The 20038-nt window shown below is 36.8% G+C and overlaps 1 protein-coding gene across 1 annotated transcript in view; it reads left to right on the top strand.

Annotated features, from left to right (window-relative positions):
* CD47 (CD47 molecule) overlaps positions 1-19121 on the top strand; it is a 55010-nt gene extending 35889 nt beyond the window's left edge. Inside the window, exons 4-11 of the mRNA XM_090276357.1 lie at positions 5706-5813; positions 6883-6975; positions 7968-8066; positions 9417-9509; positions 15025-15056; positions 16415-16439; positions 17064-17096; positions 18888-19121. Coding sequence (XP_090132483.1) covers positions 5706-5813; positions 6883-6975; positions 7968-8066; positions 9417-9509; positions 15025-15056; positions 16415-16439; positions 17064-17096; positions 18888-18892 — 488 coding nt within the window. The 3' untranslated portion in view covers positions 18893-19121. The remainder of the gene's footprint in view (positions 1-5705; positions 5814-6882; positions 6976-7967; positions 8067-9416; positions 9510-15024; positions 15057-16414; positions 16440-17063; positions 17097-18887) is intronic.
* The last annotated feature ends 917 nt before the right edge of the window (positions 19122-20038 follow it).

Genomic DNA, 20038 nt, shown 5'->3' with positions numbered 1-20038 from the left:
AATTAATCTCCACCCCCCCCCAAATCAATACACAGAAATGGTTGCTTAATTTAAGAGTTGGAGGTAGCCTTGACAATAAATAGTAGTTGAACCAATCAATAGAAACTAAAGCTACCTCCAATATTTATATGCAAAGCTTTTGAAAAGGTCATTCTATAGTAAAACACTGTCAATCACAGTATTTTATGGTGTTTTATTTTTGTTGCTATTATTAGCACTATTTTTATCTAACTCTTCTAAGCCTCAAGAGGTTGAATTTTATATGAGGGTCAGACTCTTTATTTTTGTTAAGAATGGTATGTCAGCCTTTTTGCATGAACTTCTGCTGTACTCTAAAGGTGAATTCTTGCTGCTTAATCTTAGTAGCTCTTTTATGTATTTGAGTAAACCTGGAAGATATCTTTTGAATATTTGACTAATTGTGAGGTGCATTTGAAACAGCTTGTTTTATAACCCTTTTGTAGAATTTTCAAGCTCTTTTAGATAACAATACTGTTATCTAAACAGTATTTAATCTACATTAAATTATATGAAAAACCTCACATATGTCTAGAGGAAGTTTATTTTTCTATCCATATTTGTGCCTTCTGTAATCTATACACTGAATTTTATCCTCCCCAGTGTTTGAGTCTAGAAAATAGGGAATCTGTGAAAATCTGTGCCCTATGAGAAGGCAGGGGAATGACTGAGTCACAGTGATAACTTATGTGACTGAGGGGTAAGTTCCAAGCCGAGATGGATGGAATGAAAGCTTGGGGAACTTGCCATATTGTTTTTCACTCTTTTCTGATGAATGTGGATTTCAGTTACTCATCTTCAGGATTGATGATTGATTAGCTCTCCATCACCCCCTGAAGAGAATAAAGTTGAGGTTTACAATCTAAAGTATGAGTAGGAAGTGATTTTTAAAAATAGTCAGGTGCCTGTATTATACCTCAAATACTTTACCACAGGTTATCACATCACCATAGGTTATAATACCTTAAAAGTAGATTTTGGCATGGTCATTTAGGGGGTTATTTGTTGTTCATACTTTACTTGATCTGTCATTTTAATGAAAGCAAATTTAATGCTAAATATAACATTTTTAAAAATTTCCTCCCTCAGGATATTGATTAATAGCCTGGATGAAACCAAACAATTTCAATCATGCACTGTTTCTCTCTGCTACTCAGTCAACTTTTACATTACTTTTAACAACTTTTTTTGTAAAAAATTAATTTAATATTAACCAAAACAAAACCCAAACAGTGATGACATAGTAAAAGAAATAATATTGTTAGGCTTATCCATTGCACTATTCTTTTAGGAAAGTACGAGATACTTGACAATAGAGCTAGCATCAAGAACAACATGTATGATTAGTCCTGTTGAGTATTTATAGTTGGTTGTTTATTTTTATTTTTTAAATATATCTTATGTTGTTACAGTAGTTCCAATTTTTTCCCCTTTGCTCTCCTCTGCCCAGTACCCTCATTCCCTCCAGCAATCCCACTCCCCTTAGTTCCTGTCCATGGGTCGTGCATATACATTCTTCGGCTTCATTCTTTCCTGTATTATTCTTAACATCCCCCTGTCTATTTTGTACCAACTGATTATGCTTCTTAGTTCCTGCACCATTTTCTCATTTCTCCCCCTTCCCCCTCCCAGCTGATAACCCTCCAAATGATCCCCATACCTATGATTCTGTTCCTATTCTGGTTTCCTTGGTTGGATTTTGTTTTTATTTTTTAGATTCAGTTGTTGATAGTTGTGAGTTTGTTGTTATTTTGTGTTCATAGTTTTGATCTTCTTTTTCTTAAGTAAGTCCCTTTGACATTTCATATACTAATACTTTAGTGATGATGAACTCCTTTAGCTTCTCCTTGTCTGGGAAGCACTTCATCTGCCCTTCCATTCCAAATGATAGTGTTGGGTAGAATAACTTTGCTTGTAGGTTGCTTTTCATCACATAGGATACTGCTTGCCAGTCCCTTCCTGCCTGCAAAGTGTCCTCTGAGAAATCAACTGATAGTCCTATAGGCACCCCTCTGTAGGCAACTCTCCAGCTCTCTCTTGCTGCCCCCAGGACTCCTATCTTTCACCTTTGGCATCTCAGTCATAATGCGTCCTGGTGTGGTCCCCTCTGGGTCCAGCTTGCCTGGGACCCTCCGTGTTTCCCGGACCTGTATTTCCATCTCATTCACAAAATTTGGAACGTTTTCCTCATTTTTAAAAAATTCTTGCTTCCTTGTTCTGCACTGGTTGACTTTTTCTTCCTTATGTTCCAAATCATTGACCCGAACCCTGGTTTCCTTCCATTCACCATTGTTTTTTTTTTTTCAGATTTAATGTGTTTTATTGATTAAAATATTACATTTGTGCCAATTTCCCTTCCCTCTGCTCCCCTCCACCCGGTGGCCCCCCTCCCTCCAGTTGTCCCCCCCTTTTAGATTATGTCCATTAGTTGTGCATACACTTCCTCCCAACCTCTCTCCGTCTATTCCATTCCCTCCTACCTTGATCCCCAATTCCTATATCATCTCCCTCCCTTTCCCCATTCCCCCTCCCTGTTGACCTCCCCCCAATATGCTTCCCGTACCCACAGTTCCTTTTCCACTCTCGTTGCCTATTTAGTTTGCCTTTGTTTCATCTCCCTAGCTTCTGTTTTTTTAAACCAGTCCCTTTAACATCTCATATAACAGTGGTTTGGATCTAATGAACTCTTTCAGTTTTATTTTGTCCTGGAAACACTTTCTCTGTCCTTCTATTCTGAATGACAATTTCGCTGGATAGAGTATTCGTGGTTGTAGGTTTTGGATTTTCATTACTTTGAATATTTCTTGCCAGTCTCTTCTTGCCTGTAGGGTTTCCCTTGAGAAGTCAGCTGATAGTCTAATTGGGACCCCTTTGTACATAATTCTTTTCTTCTCTCTTGCTGCTTTTAAGATTCTCTCTTTATCTTTAATTTTTGACATTTTGATTATAATGTGTCTTGGAGTGGTTCTCCCTGGGTCCAGTCTCTTGGGAACTCTCCTTGCTTCCTGGACCTGCAAGTCTATTCCCTTCCCCAAGTCTGGGAAGTTCTCCTTTATTATATTTTCACTCAATTTTTCAAGTTCTAGTTCATCTTCTTCATTCTCTGGCAAACCAATGATTCTTATGTTGGGCCTTTTATAGCTGTCCCAGAGGTTTCTGGTCCTCTCATTGTTGCTTCCCATTTCCTCTCGCTGCATTGGTTGACTGCTTGTTCCTTCTCCATATTCCAGTTTGTTGAAATGAACTCTGGATTTTTCCTCACCATCTGTCTCGTATGTGGTTTTGTTCCTTTCGTTATGAAATTTTTTCGCTTCTTTCTTATCTTTTTCCTGCTCTTTTGTGAATTCTGTAAGCCACCTGATAACAATGGCCCAGAACTGAGCCTCTGACAGGTTTCTTATCTGTTCATCTGTCAGGTTCTCTATCTGCTGTCTGGTGAGTTGTGTCACCGGGATTTCTATAGTTGTCTGCCTCATTTTGACAGATGCGTTTTGTTTTCTTGGGCCGGCTGTCGGGGGCAGTGCCTGTGTACTCGTAATGACCCAGCGACCGGCGCCGTTTGGCGTCACAAATCAGCGACCGGCGCCTGCCTGTCCGCGACCTATTTCGCAGCCCTGTGGTGCTTTCTTTGGGGGCGGGGGTCCAAGATGGATTCACACAGTTATTCAGCTAGGAGACCGGGATCCGTCCTCCCGCCCCCTGGGCCTCACTGTTCAAGGCGATGCGGCGGCCGCTCTCCCCAGCGCCGGAGTCGCGCACCGCCAGGGGCTTGACCGCAGCCGGGATTCCTCGCAGCCCCGCCGCTGTCCAGGTGCGACCGCAAACAGCACTGCCCTCTTTAACTCTTACCTGCCCAAATGGCACCGCTGGTTTATAACTTCATATGTTGGACTTCCGTGTAGTTTTATTTTCTGGAATTTCTAGTTATCCTTTGTTTTGAAGTAGTTGTATTCCTCTCTAGTTGTAGAGGGAGACCTAGCGTGTCCGTCTAAGCCTCCATCTTGGCCGGAAGTCCCTTCACCATTGGTTTTGTGTGGATTTTCCTTTGTTTTGCTTAGCATAGCCTTCACTTCTTCTCTTATGCATTTGCCATACTCAAGCATATCTGTCAAGCCTGTGAGCATCTTTATCACCAGTGTTTTGAGTTCTGCATCTGTTAGGTTGTCTATTCCTCATCTGTTAGGTTGGCTATCTCCTCGTCGCTTAGTTCTCCCACTGGAACCTTGATCCTTTCCACCTTTTGGCCCATACTTCTCTGACTCCTCATTCTGACAGGCTCCTGTGTTTGTTTGCCTCCACGTCCCAGGTAGAGCTATTGCTCCTGTTATGTTGTAAGGGGCAGAGCCTTAGGTATTTGTCAGTACAGGGCGACCTGTTTCACCACGTTGTGGCGCTGTATGTGGGGGAGGGGTCGGAGAGGGAACAATGCTGTCTGCTCAGCACTCACCCCTTTTCCAGGCACCTCGCCCACTTCTGCACTGGACTGGCCCCTCTAGCTGCTGTTCTGGCTGTCGTTCCCAGAGTGGGTGGGTCTGCAGACATTCTAGGACTGTGGGGGCCTTTTAAACAAATGGACTCTGCTGAGCCCAGCAGTTTCTGCCTCCACCCCAACCCCCACTGGTCTGCACAGTCAGAAACAATGAGGCTTGATTTTCCCCGGTGCTGGGACTTCGGACTGTGAGGTCAGGTGAGGATCTGGGAACACTCCCCAGGTGTCTCTCTTGACTTTTTAAAACATGTGACTGCACTGTTTGCCGGCCTGCTGCTGCCACCACTGCTGCTGCCATCACATTGTGTCCTTTCCACCCCAGCTCTGCCCCTCCTACCTGTCTGAATGAGTATTTCTTCTTTATATCTTTGTTTGCTGGACTTCCATGCAGTTTGATTTTCTGGAAGTTCTGGTTGTTTCTAGTTTTGAGGTAGTTGTATTCCTTCTTAGTTGTGGAGGGAGATGCAGCATGTCTGTCTACGCCTCCATCTTGGCCAGAAGTCTCTATACTTTATTTTTATGAAAACATTTTAATTGAACAATTTAAGCATTTCCTCCCCTCAGGATTTCAAGAGTGTGTGATTTGTCCAATGTTTATTCTACTTTTTTATAACAAAATATATAGATTTCCAGATGCTTTACTAATTATATATATGATGGAGCAAAGTTCTCTTTTTTCTCTATTTTACTAATTAGCCAATTATTTCTCATCAGCATTATCTATTACCAGTTTTAAACCTGAGTCAGTTTTACTCCTCAGGGGACATTTCACTCTGGCTAGAGACATTATTGATTGGTACAACTGCAGGCTGCTACTGGTATGTAGTTTGTCAGGAGGCAGGGATGCTATGAAACATTCTATAATGTACAGACTTATCTTGCCCTATATGTTCATTAAGAAACCCTAATGTATATGACTTCATCTCTAAAGTGTAGGGGAATAAAAGCATCACCTGTAAATTCAGCATCCATATTGATACTCTCATGACATTGTTAGCCATTAACTTATGAAAAAGATTTGAGGTGGCTTGACATAATATGAAGAAGTTGTTCCTCAAAGGTTATTCAGTTATAGGAAGTTATCAGTTTGTCACTGTACCTTTTAAGTTACAGAAATGGCTTCACTTCTTGAGATTGAGTTCATGGAATTTTTTCTTTTTCTTTTCTTTTCTTCTTCTTTATTTTTATTTTTTTAAAGCACTTAAATATAGTTCCAGTGTCGCAAAGGAGAAAACCATTTTTTTGTTCGTTGCTGGAATAGTGCTCACTGCATTTGTCGTTGTTGGAGCCATTCTTTTGGTCCCAGGTAAGATGTACAGTTACTGGGGGTAGGGGTGGGGTGGAATATGTTTTCTAGGGCAAACTAGGTCTCTTAAAACAAGCAATTCCCTCAGTTTTGAAGACCTTAAGTCTGAAATAAATATGTCATCATGACTATACTCCCTCCCAAGACTCTTGCCTCTTCTAGTTTCTGGTGTTTGCTGGCAATCTTTGCAACTCCCTGATTTGTGGCAGCATAACTCCAGTTTCCTCTGTGTTAAATCTCCTTCTGCCTTTCTCTTCCAAAGACACTTATCATTGGATTCAGGGCCCACCTGGTTAGTCCAGGATAAGCTCCTCCTTTCAAGATTCTAAATTTATTCATATCCTTTGCCATATAATGTAATTCTCATTCTTTGGCTGTATAAATCAATATTCACAGATTCCGGGGATTAGGAGGTAGATATATCTTTAGGGTCACCATTCAACCCACTACAGAAGCAAGGTTCATTGTCTGAGACATGGATGTGGGAATAAACGTGGGAAACAAATCGACCTGAAACAACATTTGGGTGTGGAGGATGGGACATAAGAGTATGCAGCACATGGAAAGAACAGCAAAGACAGGGTGGGGCTCAAAGTGTAGACTTTAGAAAGCCATTGTTTTTTCAGGAGAATACATTATGGGTGTAATGTTTAGGAACATAAATTTGGCAGCTCTATTTGCAGCTGGAGTTATTGAGGATGTGGAGAGGGAGGAGGTGAGTTCAGAAGACCGCTAGAAAGAATAACTATTTTGACTTTGGGACAGATTAAATATAGCATATTAAGGGATTGGTAATAGAGGCTCCAAGGTAGTGAAGAAGGAAGTAAAGCCAATTCAAGGTTTTGGCATGTCGAGACTTAGATGTTGACATTTAGATAAGTTTGGTTTTAAATTTAAAAATAGTCACTTTTTTGTGTGAAGTTTTGGGGGAAGCATATATTTTTAAATGTTTTACAGTTTATAAGAGGAGTATTGCTATAAGTCCATTTAATAAATTAAGTACTTTGACTTCTGTGGAGTATGAAGTATGTAGGAAAATATTTTAAATATTATTTGTATTTATTAATAGGTGAATATTCAACGAAGAAAGCCAGTGGACTTGGTTTAATTGTGGTTCCTACAGTGATATTAATATTACTTCAGTACTCTGTGTTTATGATAAGTAAGTATTTGTTGTTAAAGCACAATTGTGCCTACCTTTTTTATTTAAAAAATGATATTGTTGGTTAAAACATTCTTGTATTTTTTTTATAATACAATATAAGTTGGTTTATCTTCCTAGCTATGCTTAGTAGAATTTTCCTCATATGGATTAATTTTAAGGTTATATTAAAATATGTTTCATGCAAGTCAGTTGATTTTTAAAATTATGCTATATAATTTCTAAATGATTATCTTCATATTCTTATTTTAGTTTTTGAAATTATAAGTAAATAGTAAACATTCCCATTCTCTTCTTTTCCTGAGCCCCACTTTAAAAAATCTAGCTCTACAAAGTAGAGTTATAGAGTTATAAATCATAATGCGTGGAAATATACATATATTTTTAGTTATTGGAAAATCTTAGCATTGTAGTTTTAAAAGAGTATATATATATACTCTCTAACCTATAATTGGTAACATTTTCATTACATTTTGGGAGTAAATCACTAAATATTTTTGTTATTATTAAAGAATCTAATTTTTTTTCCTATTTGCACATTTAACTCTTGGTCTTAGAATCTATCTCTGGGTTGCTATACATTGAAAGGTATTAATTTGTTATAAAAACGTAGATCTAGACACAGCATAAAGGCTATGCTGTTTACAATGGCATGCTTACATAATGGTTCTCCACCAGAGCAATTTTGTGCAAGTGGCAAAGCCCTGTATAATAGCCATTCATATTATAAAATGCGCAAGTGTGGTTAAAGCATTGTTCTAAGATTTTAGGTAAAAACTGCCAGTCACTGCAAAAATAAAAGGCTGCTGAGTGTGTGAATCTGGAGCTGACTACTTGTTTGGAATGTTATGGTTTAGATCACTGGGAAAGCATCTACCATCTGACAAGCAACTCTAGAATCAGTCTTTGGTCATAGGATACTATCCTTGATTGTACAAAATACAAGTCGAAGTGATTGGTTCTTAAACATTCTCAACGTGCTTTTCCTTAAGCTCCAGCTATTGGGATGTCCTCCCTCAGCCTTGCCATCTTGGTCATTCAGGTGCTGGGCTTTGTGCTGTCTGTGGTTGGACTAAGCCTCTGTGTCTCAGGTAAGGGTCACGTTCTTCCAGTCCCAATTTCTCTTCTTACTAGGAATTTCTCTTGGACAGAGCTCTTTCTTTCTTTTGTTTGTTTATTTGTTTGTTTTCCTTTGTTTTTTTTAAATTCTTTTTTAAATAGATAGATTTTATTTTTTAGAGCATTTTAGGTTCATAGCAAAATGGAATAAAAAATACGTAGAGTTCCACTATACCCCAAATATTCACAGCCTCCTCCACTATCAGCATCTGTTGAACTAACATTGACATAGCGTTATCATCTAAAGTCCTTAGTTTATATTAGGGTTCACTCTGGTGTTGTACAGTCAATGATTTTGATGAATGTGTAATGACATGGATCTTAGTCATAGAATATCATACAGAAAAGTTTAACTGCCCTGAAAATCCTCTGTGCTCTGCCTGTTTGTCTTCTCTATACTGAAACCCCTGGCAGCCACTGATCTTTTTACTGTCTCCATAGTTTTACATTTTTCAAAATGTCTTAAACTTGGAATCATATAATATCTAGACTCTTCAGATTGCCTTCTTTCACTTAGTAGTGTGCATTAAAGTTCCTCCATGTCTTTTTGTGGCTTGGTAAGTTACTTCTTTTTAGCACTGAATAATATTCCATTGTGTGAATGGACCATAGTTTGCTTATCCATTCACCTGTTGAGGGACATCTTGGTTGCTTTCAGGACTTTAGAAAGGTACTGATTTGTTCTAAAATCACAGATCTAGACACACAGTATAGAAGTGCATATTTTGTGTGGATATAATTTTTCAACTTCATTTGAATAAATACTACAGAGTGCAATCGCTAGGTTGTATGTTAAGAGTATATCTAGTTTTGCAACAAATTACCAAACTGTCATCTGAAGTGGTTGTACCGTTTTGTTTTTCTGCTAGCAACAAATGAACATTTCTGTTGCTCTATGTTCTTGCCAGCATTTAATGTTGTGAGCTTTTTTTTTAACTCTCATTTTGCCCCTACTGAGATCAGGCTTTCGACATTGGCTATATTTGGCTTATGGGCTGATTGTTATAGCGCCAAACTGGTTATAATGTGGGGAAAGCTTTTAAAATAACCAGGCTTCAAATGGTTGGAGGCTTAGGCTGTACAGACTATGCTCCATTTAGTCTTGATATAAGGTACATGTTATGCAAACAAGGGCTTTTTTATTTGAATAATTGGGAGTCATTTCACTGAGTGAGGAATGGATGACCATATGTATGTAATTTTTTGTTTCTTGATAATGGGAAAATATTCTCCTTAAAACTTGATGTTATTACTTTTATTGTTTATTTTTAGAAGTTCAGTTATTTCATGTGAATTTCTAATATAAAATTTTGTTTTTACAGAGTGTACCCCAATGCATGGCCCTCTTCTGATTTCAGGTTTGGGTATTGTAGCTTTAGCAGAATTGCTTGGATTAGTTTATATGAAATTTAATGGTAAGTTAATTTTATTTTTGTTAGTCTATGCCAAGAATTTCAAATATACAGGGTGGGGCAAAAATAGGTTTATGGTTTTTCATATGGAAAACAATACAGTAATTAATAAATCATAATACAAGAATAAACTCTGTGTTTCATGTACTCACAACTGTAAACCTACTTTTGCCCCTCCCTGTATAATTTGGAAAATGCTTTTTGGTTGGTTCTTAAGTTAGGATCAAAGAAATGTATTGGTAACTAATGAAAGAGGGTAGAATCATGAGTTAATGAAAAGTTTAGATTATAGACTAAAAGAAAGTGGCTTTATATTTTAGAATGTGTAAACCTTTTTATGCTATGGAAAAGGAGAGTTGATCAAAGATTCATTTTAACAAATAGGAAATGATTTTTAATTGGCCCATTTTTTCTATGATAGAGCTCTTTCACAGAGGCCTCTTTGTCACTTACTCTCCTTGCAGACTGCTTAAAGACCTTGACACCTGTAAGTGGATGGGAATTGAAATTCAAAATCTGTCACTTTTGCTAATTGAAGAGCAGTGTCCTCTGATACTTGACTTTACAATATGAATTTTAAAATTTAGGCTTTTATTACTTCTAAAATCAATTGTTACTAAGTGCAAAGTTAGCTTACTGTTTCTGAACTTTGTATTTAATCTGCCAATTTTCAGTTGACAGGTTTCTGTATAAGTTATTTTTAATACATATATACAGAAAAGTGCTTTTAATAGTGCCTAAAGAAGTTCCCTACAATCAGGTTTATATTAGTCTTCCTTAAAAAAACTTTTTTTAATTTATGAAGTAAAGCAAATTCTTAAACACCTATGAAAGTAAGCAAAAGTTACAAACTAATGAAGTAAAAAAGTCAGTTTTTCTTCTTTGCTTTAGGTGAACTTTTATTTTCTAAAAATCATACAAACCTTAAATTGTGACATTCAAATAATTTTTGTATTTAACAAATTCAAATAGTCAAATAATGTTCCATATGACTTACACATTACTTTCAAAGAAATTTCATCTTTACTTTTAAACTTCAGCTTTTGCTGACTGATCACTGAATTTAATTCTGTTACATATTTTTTGTCTCCCTTTAATTAATGTTTATTAGATAAACAATTAAAATACAATTCTAAACTAAAATGTACCTGCCTTTATTTTACGTGTTCATAAAGTCAGAGTGTTTTGTCAATGCAATTTTCCTAGTTGATGCCTCCTAAATCCCTAAAATACATTTAAGACTTCTTAAGCAGAACAGCATTCATTTGGTAGCTATCATGAGCATCACATTATGAATGTTGATGCACATTTTATGTTTGCTGAGTCTTCCAATCACCATTGGTCTGGTTCTCGAAGACAACACTGCTGATTATGTCACTCCCTGTGAATGTCTGACAACAGTATGTGAGCTGCGTATCCTTACAACATGATGTAGTGTTAGGTGTCCTGACCGATGGCCAGGTCTTTTTTCTTTCCTTTCCCCATTATCTGGCTTGCCCTCCCCCTTTTATTGCCATGCTCCCCCAGGCCTTCCCTGTGTAACAAAGAATGATGTTCAGTACAGTTTCCAAAAGGTATGGAGATGCTGACTCAAGCGGAAATATGCCTTGCCTCGCTGCCACCCCCTTGACCTTGCTCTCCCCCTTCTCTGTTGCTGACATCCCTAAGAAGCCTGTGAAACCAGTACAATTACAAACGTACTGTTCTCACATTAAAATCAAAGAGAAAGTGAAATTATGAAAATGTCCCAAGGTTATTTTTTATCACAGTTTAACATATAAATATACCATTTGTAAGTTAAGAATTTCACCCAATTTTGTCGACTGGTGAGAATAATCTAAATTAACTTTTCAAATCACCTTGTCTAATACCAGAGTTCAGAGGCACAACCTCCTTCCGTTGAAGGGCAAGAAGAGAAAAGGTACAGGAAAGTTGCTCTTTAGACACTGTACTAGACTAGGAAAATGGATGTGTTTTTCATATATAATCTATAAATCTTGAGTGTATGTAACATTGAGGTTGCAAATTTGAGCATTTGAAACAGTAAATAAAAGTTGTAAATATTTCCAAAATTACTTTTGCTCTTTGCGTATGCTCTGCTTTGGAAAAACCTAATGAATGTGTCTTGATTTAAATGCAATAAAATCCTCAGATGGTTAAAAAAAAAAATAATGCAAGCTATTTTTTAAAGATTAAATTAATGTCCCTATGAGAATTTTAACTTTTATCATTTTCATTATTTCCAAGTTTAAATTTGTAGCCTTACTTGTTACTTTAAAGAGTAAGATTTTAACTTTCATTTTTTGTGGTCTTCTTTTAATTATGTTAGGTTTCTTTTTAATGGAGGTATTTAAGTTTTATAAAAAGAAATTAGGGTCTGGGAACAATAACAATGTGAGCGCATATAGAAGGTTAAAAGGAATTAACTAAACTCAATAAAGTTAGGCTTGTTATTTATACAGGGTGTTTATATACTTGTTAATTTTTAAATCTATTACCAGTATAAGTACATATAATCATGCTTTGATACAAATAAACCTACTAGGAGTCAGAAACCATATTTATCACATCTCAAATATATTAGAATGACATGGACTATATATAAATTAGTGATCTTTTCCTGCCTATTGCTGAGGAGAGCTGAATCTGGTATCAATAGAAAAATAGTACTTCTGAAAGTTCAAAATTTAGAAATATTAATATATTTATGACATTGTCAAGTGTTTTAGGGAGAAAAGAACAAATCAAAAAACGTTGCAAGTGAGCTCATATGAAATGCTTAAGGCTTTGTGGTTTTAAATATATGTGGCTATGGCTGTTGATGCCTTAGGCCCATGGTGACCACAGATAAATCACAATCATTCTTTTGTTACATAGGTCATATGCTTATTGGCGAGGATTAATTGAAGTGAAATTAACTTATGCACTGTTAGGTTTTATAATATTAAAGGAATCATAGCAGATCTGTGTCCCTTTGAATCATTGTTCTTTATAGATCTCTTTTTTTCAGGATAGGCTAGCCGAATGTGATGCTCCTGTGCCTGAGAATTGGAACTCACAAACTATTCTTTACACATGAGTAGGATAGAAAAGGAGCTTCGCAGTTAGTTCTTAGTACTAATGCTGATGAATAAATTTCTGAGCTCAAAAATATAACTCCAAACCCTTACCTCTGACCCTTCATATTACCAATAAATAATTTACATAGCTGTTCACATCTTTTTTCCTTGATAGAACATAGATAGAGGGCATGGTTTAGTTGAAGTAAGTTATGTATACATGTAACAGTTGCGATGGTACCTAATACAGTTCTGTAATTCTGCCCGGTTTATTTGGAAGTTTGCTAAATGTGAATTCACTTATATTTTCAAACCCATTGCACTCCATAGTACTTTAAAAAGAAAATAAGCTTTCTTCTTGTTTAGTTGCAAAGACCAAACCACTCTCCATGTGCTTCCAATAAGGGAGCTTTACTTTTAAAGCCACACATGACAGTAACAGAGAGGAGAATCTCATGAGAGCAGATATAAGTGGGGACCCAAAAACCTGGAACGTATTTATAAAAAATTGTGTATTTATTCTGACATGTTTAAACCTCAGTCACCTTCAAAGCACTCTCCATTAGATGTAATACACCTATTGAGATGTTTCTTCCCTGCTCAAAACAATTTTTGAACTCATCCACTTTGATGCCTTTTAGTGCTTCTGCCATTTTTTGTTTCACCTCTTACACACTGGCAAAACTTTTCCCTTTGAGGACTTTTTTCATAAGGAAAACAAAAAAGTTGCTGAGGGTGAGATCGGGTAGATAGGGAGGATGGGGCACTAAGGCCATGGTGTTTTTGGTCAAAAAGTGCTGAACACTCAGCATGGTGTAGGCGGGTGCACTCATAAATAACACATCACGAAATGGGCAAATGCAGTGAAAGAGCCTTCAAAAAAAAATTTCACTGAAGCTAACCAAGTGTAGCCTCTCACAACAGTGCCAGCTGGCGCACTGACACAGATGGGCTCCTAGAACACTCACCTAGCGGGGGAAGCCTGAGCTACAAGGGGCCCGCCCTTCAGAAGATTTTTCTGATTTTTTTAGGGCCCCCTCTGATACATAATTGGGCCTCACAGAGAGTGGAACAGTAAGTAGTTTAGGAATTGGAAGGATCCAGTATGCTTCAAAGGTCTGAGTCATCATGTTGCCCTTCAAGAGTCAGTTTACCCTCCATTTACAGTTACTTGGTTCCTCTCTACAGCTCTTTATGTACTGGCCAGCTAACTCCTCCTCTCCTTTTATGTCCTCACCGTTCATCCAGTGTATGTCTTCTCACTGCTAGCTTTTCTTAGGTAGAGCTCTAAGCTTTGAGCTTCTCCTTGTTTACTTTCCTATCACCTTCCTTTACCATCACTGACTTTCTAGTCTTCATCCTGCTTCTTCCCCTTCAGATTTCTGTGGGACAAAGACACTCTCCAGGCCAGTCAGTTGCCATTTTCCCTGTTTCAGAGGCTTATCAGCTTCTGGCTCACCTATTGAGTAGCTGCCCTTGCGTCATTTTTCACTCACCCCCATTTCCCATTGAGCTTTGGGAGCTTCATAGTGTGGGTATGGAGGGAAAGTAAATAAATAACATAGAAAACTGGAGCAGTTCTGGGGGCCTGCCTCAATCTGCTAATAAGCAAATCCAGTACTACCGTCCGATTCAGAAAGCCATGGGATTGACTAGCTAGTAGCATCACCCTCCTACAGAGTCATTTGCAGGATGTTGTTGCTAGTTGATGCTTTTGTATCTGTAGGACTGATTCTGTATTTAGGACTGGTTTTGGCTGCTCTGGGTCCTCCTCACTTGGTTTTTGTAAGAAACTTTTTCTCTTCTCTACACAACTAGAGCAATTCTTTTTCCTTTTGTCATTTTCTTCATACCCTGTATTCCTTCATCTTCATTAACCAATCCATTCAGAAGCAGTGAAGGGTAAGCTAAGAAGGAACACATAGAGAAGGGCCTGATTGTAGGTAAAACTAGCTGACTAGGATAATTCTTTAAACGCAGAGGGGTCTGAATATTTTCTTTCATTTTAGCTATCTAGAACTTTGAAAACTTGAAAAGGTGAAAGAAAGAAAAAAGACTAGGCTGCAAGGAACAAGAGCTAAGGGTGGGAGATGGAATAGAGGCAAAGACAGGTCATTGTCACATTCTGTCCACTCAGTAGGGAAGGATGTAGAGTCTACTGTGGTGTGAGCGGGTGACAGCGTTTTTGCACCACAAAGTGGAGAAAGATATGGTATGCGCAAATGAGCAAATGTTTGTGTTTATTATTTGATGTAGGTAGATTATTTGCATCATTTTATTCTATCAGTTCATATAATCAAGAATGTCCTGTATTTTTTAATAGTCTGTCAAAACTGGAACTCCTTCAATGGACTTTCTGGCATCTCTAATTGTAGCCTGAACATTTTATTTTAAAATTAAACAGTGCATTGTGTTGCTTTCATTTACTAATTTATTTTCTTATTTTTTAATTTTATCAGCTTCTAATCAGAGGACTATACAACCTCCTAGGGTAAGTTAAAATTTCTTACATGAATTGGATCTGATCACTTGATGATTTAGACTGAGGAAATTGAGATATTGAACCCTTTTGCCTTTTAATGTAACATCAAATTAGGAAAACATTGAAATCATTTTATGACCTTTGCATAAATAGATCCAATTCTATTTTTAAATCTGTTTTGTCATTTAGTAACAATGGGATAGAATACATGATTCCTTAAGATTACGCTGACTTCTCATACCCAGAACTGGAAAGTTTACGTGTAAGAATAATGGTCATTATCTCTGCTGAAGAAAAGCTGATTCCAAGATATTGCCTCACCTGTTGGAGTTATTTAAGTGCATATACAAAACAGTGTTCAGACTTAAAATGAGGGAGAAATTTATATTAAATTGATTTTACTTAAAATAATAATCTATAAAGTAAATGTAAATATGGCTTTAAAATATCTATCCTGAATTATGATTTATTTCCCTTCTTGCTTTGTTTTATAAGCATTTTTCTTCCTCTAAACTACTGTAGTTTTCTCTATATCTTGGATACATTATTAAGCTATCTTAGAAAATTCCAACAAAAGGAGTAAATTTAGGAGATAAACTTAAGAGGAATAAATGAGGGGGTTAAAAAAAGAAACTGTTATAAACAGAGATTCCTCATGGTGGCAGGCGCAAGAGCTACTTTATGCAAATAAGACCTGGAAGGTACTATATTGTACTCATCTTCCTATGAAGGATCTAACAATATCTGTATCTGGAATGTCAAAAGTGTGTGTGGCAGGAAGTGGAGCTGACATATGCTTCTAAATCTGATAAGCCTCAACAGACAAACCTGAAAGGCAAGGGAAAGAAGGGGCGTGTCTGCCACTGGTGTTTATTCTAAAAAGATCAGTGCCATAGCTACAATGGTCACAAACACACAGCAGTTTTTAATGTACCTCTGTTAGAGATAATCCTGCCATTACACCTTCAAATCCTAACACATTCTCTTTCCCTGTTACTGAGTTTAATTTGCATGACTTAAAAATTATTGTTTTGCTCTTGTTTCTTGTTTAACTGTAACTTATTATGTTGCTATTTATTTTGGACTTGAATAATTTTTTTTGAGAAGTTAGGATTTCTTTAACTGAGGGATCCTGGGTGGGGTGGGAAATTTTGCATAGAAAATGAATGTTAAGAGAAATAGTACAGTTATTATTAAACTATTAGCGAAACTTGGCAAGCTTTGCTTTTTAACCTTTATTGCCTTGTTTTTAGATTATAGGATTCACTATTTACTATTTAGTTTAAATGTTAGCATATATAAATTTCATTATAAAGGGCATGAAATAAATTCTATTTTTATATAAATATATTTTAAATATTTTCCAGAAAGCTGTAGAGGAACCCCTTAATGGTATGTGGTTATTACAAACTTGTATATTTTTCCTTCTCCATTACCAGATAATAATTTGAACTGGTCCCCAAAGCAGTTAGAATGTTCTGTGTATGTCTTGGGAAGAATCTAGTTTTTTTCCTTGCTTTGACCTCTCTTTTCTAATTATTAATCAAGAATTAGTAGTATTGCTTTTGTAATGTTCTTACCTCTGAGGAAAATGCACTGTTCTGTGTCTCCCAAGTGTTGCATGTGTCAGTCAAGTGATACTAGGTAAGGGGGCTCTTGCGTTTTTATATTGGCCATAATGAAGTATCGCACACCCAGTATAGAAAAATCTCAATTAGTTTTTACTTCTGATTTATAAATTTAGAAAGATACATTCTATCACCATGGAGTGAGACCAAAAGATTTCATGTTCTTTCTCCCTAAATCTACATCTATATTCTCAAATGACTGTGTTTCCTTGGTGGGGGCTCTGGGTATGATCCACAAAAAGGCATTGTAACCAAATGCCTTACAATTAATTTAGATTTACAGCTTTGGAATAGTTGGCATGATATTACTGCATATTTGTTTCTTTAAAAATGATTTTTAATTGTGGACCCTTACTAATTGCTTGCTTGGCTTGTTACTAATTCTTAGCATTTAAAGAATCAAAGGGAATGATGAATGATGGTAAGTGTAAATGCACCTATAATTATAGATTGCTTAAAATATGGACATTGAAAGGAAATAAAATTGCTTCTTGAAAATATACCTTTTTAAATAAAAGGGACACTGTCAAATCACAAAGGTTTACATTTCTTGGTTTATAAAACTTAAATCTACTCTGTTAAAATTGCAAAACTCGTAATAGAAAAGCCATAGGGTGTCACTAATCAGACTCTCCAGTCATATTGCTCATAGCAAAGAGAATTACCACTCTTAAAAAACATTTTTTAGATGCAGTGTCTGGTGACTGTGACTTTAAAATGGCTCTTTTATGACAGATAATCTGGCACAAATCTTTATAATCTTGACAGAGTTTCTTTTGTGCTTGTATTGGTGATTTTGTTGCATATAATCCATGGAGGCTTAATATCTCTGCTTTTCCAGGAAGGAACTTGGGTCTAATCTTTTGGGAGAGGATTTAAAGAGAGAGAAAAAAAAAAAAATGTTTAGTCACTCCAGCTTTTGCTTCTTTGGCCCCCCAACTGGGCTAACAACTTAAAATTTTTATTAAATATTTCAAAGACATACATTTGTTCTTAAAAGAAGTCAGAGATATTGAATGCTATTAAGTATTCATTTTTAATTTTACCTTAACATGCTATGATACTTCAGTTCTGTTTTTATTTTATCAAAAACTTCTTCATACCTTTGGTATTTACAGTCATGCCTTGATCGTGTAAATAGTTCACTTTCCATTTATTGTTTTAAAGTCTGTGACCTGCCTGCTCACCTCTATAGCGAAGTGCAGCATTTGAACTCAAGAAGCTGTATTCCCCTGAGTAGAGTTAATGTTTGCAGAAGAGTTAAAAACACATTGATTGTGTGTTGGTTGGTTAAGTTTAAAACAATGTTTAGGCTGTGTTCAACAAGGAGGCACAGAATAATCCCACTTTTGCAGGTTTGTGTCACAGGCTTTATTACAAAAATGCATGTTTTACTATACTAACTACAGCCCTCCAAAAAAAAAAATCGTAGTTAGGAATAAATTAAATGGTATTTTTTTAAAAAAGAAGTGGTGCCTAGAATTGTGGCATGGTTTGTTCATGTTTTTATTCTGGTGTTCTGTTTTTAAGTTTTGTTTTGTTTTTCTCTTTTCCTACTGTGGAGTTATTCTTCTGTAGTTGTATAGAGAAACTGAATACTTTTTCTCCATCGTCAGACAATCAGTATAAGAAACTTGAAATTTCCTAAATTTTACTAATATTTAGCTGTTCAGAATTTGCTTGTTATTTTTAAATGTCTGTCTAGTGGGGTTTTCCAGCTGACAACTAACTGCACAGCGCTCACAGTGTGTCTGCCTTGTCAGTGAGAGAGGTTCAGAGTACCCTCCTGGGGACCATGGTACTGTTTCCCCTTTCACTTGCGCCCAGTCACTTGCTTATTATTTTACTTAAATTAAATGAATGATGTAGATCTAAAGGGAATGCAGTGGAATATTAATCTGTGAGCAATATCTTTTGCTTTGAAAAATTAGCAGCCCTTGGCTTCTCCTCAGCTACTCCAACGAATGGAAATGACCAGACTCTGTTGATCTTTATTTTCATTTGGTGTTGCCCTTTTATTTACTGCGACCAAAAAAGCTAATGGTTTGCCTGGTTTATATCTGTGACCTTTGCAAATCGAAGAATAAGTACCTTATCTTTATTTTCAGATATTATATATCTGGAATAATTCCAAAATTTTAAGCTACAGCAACTTGTTAATGCATAGAAAAGACACAAATAGTAATTAAATGTTCATTTTTCAATTTTTCAGATTAACTGAATTGAAGTGATGGACTCAGATTTGGAGAGTAGTAAGATATGAAACGAATGCACTTGTGTGAAGCACCACGGCCTTGATTCGCACACTGTTCAAGAAAAGGAACTGACTTTCATCTCTAAGAGAAAGTAAATCATTGACTTTTAAATGGTTATTCCAGTTAAGTTTTTATTCAAAGCATTTGTGATTTGGTTAATAAAAGAATTATGATCTGTGTTGTGTGCCCAATTGAGATCCAATTTTTTTGTTGTTATTTTTCTTCAATTAGGGGCAAAAGTAGAGTGGGCAACTTCCAAGAATGATGCCTTTCAGTTCCTAGGACCTCTTGATTCTAGGTCACCAGTTTAACTTAGTTCAACTTGATAATTACCTGGCATTAACCTGGTGGTTACCCAGAGATGTTGCTGGAAAGCAGTGGCTTCCATTAGACTTTAGCAAACTCAGGTTTGTAGCCACATCAGCAGTTATGGTGTTGACTGAATAATGTGTCTGCTACTCTGGATCAAGGGAATAGCAAATTAAGTACAGGCAGGGATTTGGCTGGAAACATTTTGTGTGCTGCTTACGTATGATGTGATACCGATGGAGATTATGGTCTTCATTCTTGGGGGTTGCCATTCACATATTCTTCCTTCAACGTACAGTGTAACAGATCCTTTCCAGACTTAGGGTAGCTTTATGGATGGATGTCTTTTTCTTTTATTCACACAATCCTTTAAACCCCATCTTGTCCTCCTGTTACTTGCTTCTGCTGTACAAGATGTAGCACCTTTCCTCCTTTTTGAACATGGTCCAGAGACATGGTAGCATCATCGCAGAAAGGAGCCAGACTTGTTCTCAGAGAACTATGTTCACACTTGTCAGCAAAAATAGCGATGGTTGTAACATATGTATTCCCTTCCTCGGATTCGAAGGCACAATCTACGGTGTTTCTTCACTTCTTTTCTGATCTGGGGCATGAAAAACCAAGATTGAGGTTTTAACTATGTGTCTCCTGCATGGCAACATAATGTGTGTCACTGTCAGGCCAACGGGCCAGCCCTGGAAAGGGTGGTTTTATTGCTGTTGTATCTATGTTGCATGATAAACACCCATCATCTCCCTCATGTAGTCCTGCCTCGTATTTCCCTGACTCCGAGATTGAA

The sequence above is a fragment of the Furipterus horrens genome, unplaced genomic scaffold (assembly GCF_987537825.1).
Source record: "Furipterus horrens unplaced genomic scaffold, mFurHor1.1.pri manual_scaffold_1, whole genome shotgun sequence".
Taxonomy (NCBI): domain Eukaryota; kingdom Metazoa; phylum Chordata; class Mammalia; order Chiroptera; family Furipteridae; genus Furipterus; species Furipterus horrens.
Note: the sequence above shows the minus strand (reverse complement) of the source record. Positions and strands in the feature narration are given on the sequence as shown.